Genomic DNA, 7,500 nt, shown 5'->3' on the forward strand with positions numbered 1-7,500 from the left:
AGGCAGAAGCACATCCATACACTCCACCACCATTGGAGTTGGCATTGGGTCCAAAGCGCAGTGCTTCTTAGCACATTTCTTCACCAGCTCTAGGACGTCATCATCATTTAAAAGCTTAAACTCGCTGAATGATTCTCTCACAGGACGATCAAAGTCATATTTTGAGGACCCAGAAGAACCTCGTGCAGCAACATCAAGATCCAACCGAATATCAGATACCTTCTTGACAAAGAAATTTCCCATAGCGTTAGCCAGTAAATATTCATCGTCACGTGGTGGGAACTGGACTCCTGAATCCTGCCTCAGTAACCTCTTCGTAGCGCTGAAAAGTTTACCCTGATCGCCACTGTTTTCCTCTATAAAATCTTTATAGAACGCCGTGCGGGCGTTATTCAATAAATGGGTAACACGGTTCCTGCATTTCTTATAGCATTCAAAGTCTGATGAAGACCTCGTTTCTCAGCCCTGCGCCTAGCTCTCTTGGCTTCTCTTATATCCTCATTAAACCATGGTAGGCGTCGCCTTACAGTTACAGTCCTGGTTTTAAGAGGGGCGTGACGGTTCAGGATGTCCGTAAGAGTAGTGTTATAACAGCCAATCATCACATCAAGGGAGCTAGGGGGTTTAGTACACAATTCAGAGTCTCTAAGATCTTTTCTTAGTTGATCGATGTTAACAGCTTTAAGATTTCTGTAGTTATGTTTCTTAACGGAAGTGGCCGGCTTAGGCATTTGAAGACTGCAGGTAACAGCAAAGTGGTCTGAAAATAAACGGTCTACTTGTGGCATAGAGATCACAGATTGCGATTGGCGAGTTACAATCAGATCCAGTGTGTGACCATGGATGTGAGTAGCCCCCTTCACATGTTGCTGAAGACCCAAAGATTTGCACCCCCAGCAAACCATTGTTTTAACGAAAACCGCTGGTCAGCAACCTGGTTCTAGTCATTACTGTCTAACGTCTTCCCTCTCTAATCTCTATCTTAAGACCTTGATGAGGTCGACGAAAACCTCACCTCAAATTACAAGACTGCGCAATAGTGAGTTTTCCCTATTATCCCATCTCGCTCGCGTCGTACAATGTGGGCAAAGTATCCTAAGAATCAATTGGAACGAGCCGTTTCAGAGTGAAAAGAATGAAAGGTTTACATTTGTATGCCCACGTTGTCGTTAAAACCTAAAATTTGGTGATTTCGCGTCATTATTAAGCAGAATACCGAAAAACTATAGTCTTTTCCCCTTCTTTAACCAATAATATTATTGTTTTGCGGCGTTCTCGTTGACGAACGCGATGTAGATTTTTAAGTCCCTAATGTGCGTCCCTAAAATTCGTGCTCTTTTCTGGAAAGCCCCGAAGAGCCATTTCCGAAATTGCTATCCACTTGTTTTGATGAACTGGTCTTTTAACGTGTTTTCAAGATAACAAAAAGCTAAAAAATTGAGAAGTTTGACGAATTTAAGTAAAACCTCTTCGCTCTTAAGATACTTAGAGAACTGGGACACCCAAAAAAGGCCCGTGAAGTTTGGGTTCTTTCGAGAAACGACCCCCTGGCTTCAGTTGTTCGAAGCGTAAATGGAGATATCTACTGAATAAATCACAGTCCTCTTGTTAACTCAGTTGGCTTTGTTGGCGTTTTTCAGCAGCCTTAAAGTGATTCATTGGGTGGACAGCAGGTTTTCAACTACAGGGGCCTCGCTATGTCATCCTACACTCTCGATGAGTTGAGGAAAATAACACAATCATTGGAAGCGTAAAGAAAAAAACGACCAGAAATTTTCTCTATCGCTGCTTTCTTTAACCACTGGTTGGTGTTTGCGATGTGAAGATCAACAGTCATCGTAATATTTCTCCACTGTTTCAATAAGTGATATTAATGGTGATGCGTCATACGGGAAATGCCCGCCACTTGACAAACGTACCACAGCTATCCTTAGTCTGATTAACATTGTCATCATATTCTCTAAATTGTGAGACAAACAAACTGTCTCGGTACTGTCATGACAAACATTGATATTATCTTCAATTCCATTGTCCGACTCATCGCTTGAAGAGTAAAGGACAGAAATGCTCTCCAAGCTATTTCTTGTCTTCCCTACGTGGTCCATTTTTAGAGAGTTGCATTCTGGATGACTACGCAATTTATCAAAGCTACGCGACCGCAGCTGCACACAGGCTGACTCTGAATGGCAGTCACTTTTCCAATTCCTTTCGAAAATGACTGATGACAAAGTTTCAATGCTGTCAAATTCCTCGTTCTTCCAAACGCCTTTCTCTTGTTCAACTAGTTTTTCCTCCTGAATCTCAGATACTGCCTCTTTCGGGTTTAATTCTTGGCTATAAAACTGAGCACTTTTATCGGGAGGAAATGCATACTTATTCAACGCATATGCTAAGTCTGTGCGTACGTCATTCCAAGTAGGTTTTACAGCTTCACTACTGATTTGTTCCTGTTCAAAAGTTACCACGCAGTGGCTAAACCACTTCCAATCATCAATCACAAAGTGGAGATAGTGAACACTATACTCCAGAAATCGCGTCTCTGACGAAATCAGGAGATCAAGAAGAACAGAGTGATCGAACTCGATGGATTGCACAAACTTAAAGAACAGCAAATGTGGGTTTAACTGGTCTTGAAGGTTTGTTACAGTTTCACTGCGAGAGATATCCCTGGAGAAATAAACAGAAATTAACAAAAACAAAGGAGGCGTGGCGCTGTATATGTAGACCTGATTTTCAATCTGAATATTTGTGTTTCTAAAGACCATTAATTTTCGTCCACATTTCTTTACCAAAGACTATGTTCCTTGAAGCTGGGTTAATACTTATCTGGGTTATGTGTGAACCTGATCCCATGATTCAATGCTAACTTAACTCTGTATAACTAGTTAGTACCAACTCTGTTGCAACCATGCTGACAATCAGACTATGTCTGATGCTACCCGGGTTTGAAGAAATAAGTATTTGGGGTCTTTGTAACTTTTAAAGCTACATTCAAATTTTTGTATCTAGCTAGGCCTGAACAACAGTATGTGGGCCTATTTCTAAAATATGTAAATGTCAAAAAGGGTTGTAGTGATACAGGAGCAGAGTGAATGTCAACCAATGCTCTGGAATGCAATGGTGATGAACTACCTCATCACTCGTCTCAAGCAGTTTTTCTTTGTATCCTACTCCCAGTGCAAAAATGGCCTCCTCTTTCAAGATTCATTTGGAACACAACAAAATTATACTGACATGATTTCCCAAAACAATATATTCCATTTGGTTGAACGAGAAATGGAACATACTGGAGTAATAAATATACATAATGCTGTAAATTTGAAGTGCAGTCTTTATACTTGAAGGTTGTCTAAGGCTTGCCCCAGATCAGAGAGATTCTCCATGCCTTATTAGCATTACAGAGCAACGACATTTTGAGGACTAGGAGGTCAAAAACTCTTAACTCTTTTAGAGTCTCATGATGCATAACCTTAGGGGTACAATGACAGTGAGTTTGTAATATTGGCTAATAATTTAAACATTTTAGCTCCCTCTTTCCACGGCTCATTTTTGTCATCATCCATGACCATTACTTTACAACTTACCTATGCATTCCTTGGTGAAGAAGCAGAAGTAACAGTAAAACTTCAACAAGCTCATCATCTTGATCACAGAAAAGTACCACCAACAAGGAACAAAACTTGCTTGGACTGGAATATTGAATGGTGGTGACATTGGTGGTACACATTATGTCATGACCAAGAGAAACAATGTGAACACACCATGAAGTAAGGCAGGTAAGGACTAATTGCTCAAAAAATGATGAACCTGGAAGAATTAAAGAACAGCATATTACAAAAAAATTATGTTCCATGTCTAAAAACAGTACAATCATTCTGTAATTTACAGCAACGAAAACTAATACTTTCATTATCATTATTAATACTTTATGGGTAAAATTTGAATCATTATTGTATTGGGACTTGACATGTATTAATGTAATCTTAACACTGCATTTCTCTGTATTTCTCATGAATGAGTAATAGCTTTTACAAGGATTTACTAGTATTTCTGGTAAGAGATGAGTATCTAATTAAAAAAAAAAAGAAAGCTGATTATTAGTTGGATAAAGCATAAAGCACAAACTGACCTCAGCAAGACTCTTCAGATGCCTTGTGGGTAGTCTCCCTCTAATACTATTATTGGGGAAGCTGCATTAAAAATACTGTTTACTTTTTTAATCAGTCTATCAAGGTAGGGAGCTACAGTGCATGCTTTTGGCAGACGTGGTTTCTTATGCACTAGGCTTATCAATCCTTCAAAAACTCATTAATAATTCATGACCTAACAGCCTATCAAAACACCACTAATACGTCACGTTTATGAGCTTTATATCCACTCCTCATTAGTATAATTGATATAAAGAATACTAATACAGAGCTCAAAGTCAACAACCAAATGGTTGCACATGCGACTAAATTTTTGGTTGTGCGTCTAAAAAATCATGTGAGATCGCACTCATGCACCTTGAAAGCTCAAATACAGCATGACTTATAAGAAACGATTTGGAAATACATGAGACAAGAAATATAAGTGATATAAACCAACTTTTCGGTGCATCTTGCGCCATTATCAAGGTTGAAGCAAATTTGCATAAAAGAGTGCCAAGCTAATTACATGAATACTTTAGCATGAAGAGAATCCAACTGTACATTCAATACTGGTTTAAGATGTTGAATACACAGCATTTCATTAACAAGGCAGTCAAATTTGTTTGTGCATTTCTTGATTACATTGAAGTGTGCTAAGAAATATTATTGTTCGGAACAGCAGTGTTATGTTCTTTGCAATAATGCCTGTAAATAGATGACGCCTTTTGACGGTGTCCCTCAATGCATGTGTGAAGGTGGCCCTTTGTGTACTCGACATAATCTGCATCGCACAGGTCACACTTGAATAAATGAAAAACGCATTGCTGGGTTACGATGTTAGGCTTGGGCTCACGCAGGCTTAGATCTTGTTTAAGCTTGCGGCTAGTAAACAAGGGTTGAATGGTCTTTTGGATCTTGCTGCTAAGAACTCTAAGTTGTCGTTTGACAGACACTGCAGCATCCTGATCTTTATAGGGGATAACTATCCAGATGGCATCATCGGTATGCTGTTTAGGCTGGTCCACTGCCACTCTCGAGGTGATAAACCTCAGCTTACGGAAAACTTCTCTCAGACGTTCACACTCTTCTGAAAAATGTGCCCAAGATGATGATTGCCGGTGCGCACGATCAAGCATGGTGACAAGCAAGCCATGCTTGTAGAGGTTGTCCACATGGCTATGATAGTGCAGGAGTAGCCCTGTGTTTGTCGGCTTAATGTAAACCTTTGTTTCAACACATGGCACGCGATTTAAAAGCTGCACCCCAAGGAAAGGGAGCGGTGCTATGGGCGTGGTTCAGGGTAACCAAAAATTGTGTAGCTGCTGCCAGACCTGGCATCCTGACTAGAGTGTCGTCTACGTAGCGGTGGGAAAATTCTTTTTAGGGACCCTTCAATAGAGCACATGAATTGCTTGACATCCTGGCACGCAAAGCCTTCGAAAACAACTGGTTCAACGACACCTATGATCTAAACTTGACTAGAACTGATCTTGTTGATCTTCGACATGTTGCTACAAAGGGGCAGCTGTTTCAGTTCAATGGGGCCCTATACGAACAGACCGATGGATACCCTGTTTTTTGGATACCCTGAACCATGCCCTGAACCATGCCCATAGCGCCGTGAGCCTTACTATGGAGGTAGAGAAAAATGGGACGCACCCTTTCCTTGGGGTGCAGCTTTTAAATCGCGCGCCATGTGTTAAAACAAAGGTTTAAGTTAAGCCGACAAACACAGGGCTACTCCTGCACTTTCATAGCCATGTGGACAGCCGCTACAAGCATGGCTTGTTTGTCACCATGCTTGATTGCGTGCACCGGTTATCGTCATCTTGGGCGCATTTTTCAGAAGAATGTGAGAGAGGTTTTCAGTAAGCTGAGGTATCCGAATCACCTTATTGATTCCGTCATCAACAGGTTTATCACCTCGAGAGTGGCAGTGGACCAGCCTAAACAGCATACCGATGACGCCATCTGGATAGTTATCCCCTATAAAGATCAGGATGCTGCAGTTGCTCTTCCGAACAATTTCTTAGCATGCTTCAATGTAATCAAGAAATGCACAAACAAATTTGACTGCCTTGTTAATGAAATGCTGTGTATTCAACATCTTAACCCAGCATTGAATGTACAGTCGGATTCTCTTCGTGCTAAAGTATTCCTGTAATTAGCTTGGCACTCTTTTATGCAAATGCGCTTCCACTTATCCTTTTCACAAACCGCATTTTTATCCTAATGTAATATTGATAATGGTGCTAGATGCACTGAAACATCGGTTTCTATCAGTTATATTTCTTGTCTCACAAATTTGAAAGAGCAGAGCTAAACGAATTCGAGTAGCTAGAGGGGGATTCAGAGAAGGAATTGTTGCACTGAGTTAAGTAATGCAAAACCAAAGCAATTCGCTAATTACTTTCGAATACGAAACACAGACACAGTCTCAAACGAAAAGTAAGTCAAAATAAAAAACTGAAAGTGACGCAATAATGTCTTAAGTTCTGCTTTTCTGTTAGAACAGGTGCTCCCAGTATTTTAAGCTGTGCTCCTAACATTTTCTGCTGTGCGCCTAGAAATATACACTTGGTAGCACAAGTGCTCCCAAAGCCAAAAATAAACTTTGAGCCCTGTAATAAGACATAGCTTGTTCTTCTGATATGCTAATATTCTCCTCTCACGATTGAGATCATTGTTCTGAGTCCAGAGGGACACGCTTTTTGTGGAATGTTTTTGAAGCTGTTAAAAAAACTCACAGCAAATATTTTATTGGGTCTAAAAACACTTGGCTACACCTCATGTTTTTAAATCCCGATAAAACACTGCTGCTCATTTTTTAAACATTATGTCAATGTCATGGTGGGTGGGATGGCAGTTAAAGAAAAGAACTCAAAAATAAGTGTAACTTCCTCAACAGGCCAGGAAACAGGTTTCTTTTGCAGATTAGTGTTACAAAACAAACATCTTTCAAACATACCTTCCCTTTTGGAGACTGCCTTCAGCCCAACAAAACATGACTTAATGAAAGCAAGGGAAGCTGTTCGCAGTGCAACAACATCTGTACGTTGTGTATGTTGGTGTGCATTATGATTTGAGAATGACATTATTTCTGTTCCACAGAATCCTTCATATCCAGAGCATTTTGGTAGTTTATTGAGGAAGCAACATTCAAAAAGACAAAGAAAGGAGACAGCAGAAATTCTTTGAATCTTTTCAAATTTTGCACACTCAGATTTACGATAAAACAAAGACAACCTTGGCAGAGATTGTACTTGCTTCACAACTTCCAGGATCTTCTTAAAAATTGGGGATGGCAGTCTATGACAATGAAGATATTGAATTAAAATTGCTACGACTGTGCAAAGTTGGTTGATAGTGG

The 7,500-nt window shown here is 40.1% G+C and overlaps 1 protein-coding gene across 1 annotated transcript in view; it reads right to left on the reverse strand.

Annotated features, from left to right (window-relative positions):
* The window catches only part of LOC137992017 (uncharacterized), a 10,582-nt gene that overhangs the window by 1,958 nt on the left and 1,124 nt on the right, over positions 1–7,500 (reverse strand). The window contains exons 1-3 of the mRNA XM_068837063.1: positions 7,099–7,500; positions 3,585–3,807; positions 1–2,667 (exon numbers count right to left, since the gene is read on the reverse strand). The exon at positions 1–2,667 is cut by the window's left edge and continues 1,958 nt beyond it; the exon at positions 7,099–7,500 is cut by the window's right edge and continues 1,124 nt beyond it. Coding sequence (XP_068693164.1) covers positions 1,827–2,667; positions 3,585–3,807; positions 7,099–7,500 — 1,466 coding nt within the window. The 3' untranslated portion in view covers positions 1–1,826. The remainder of the gene's footprint in view (positions 2,668–3,584; positions 3,808–7,098) is intronic.

This window comes from Montipora foliosa, chromosome 2, assembly GCF_036669935.1.
Source record: "Montipora foliosa isolate CH-2021 chromosome 2, ASM3666993v2, whole genome shotgun sequence".
NCBI lineage: Eukaryota > Metazoa > Cnidaria > Anthozoa > Scleractinia > Acroporidae > Montipora > Montipora foliosa.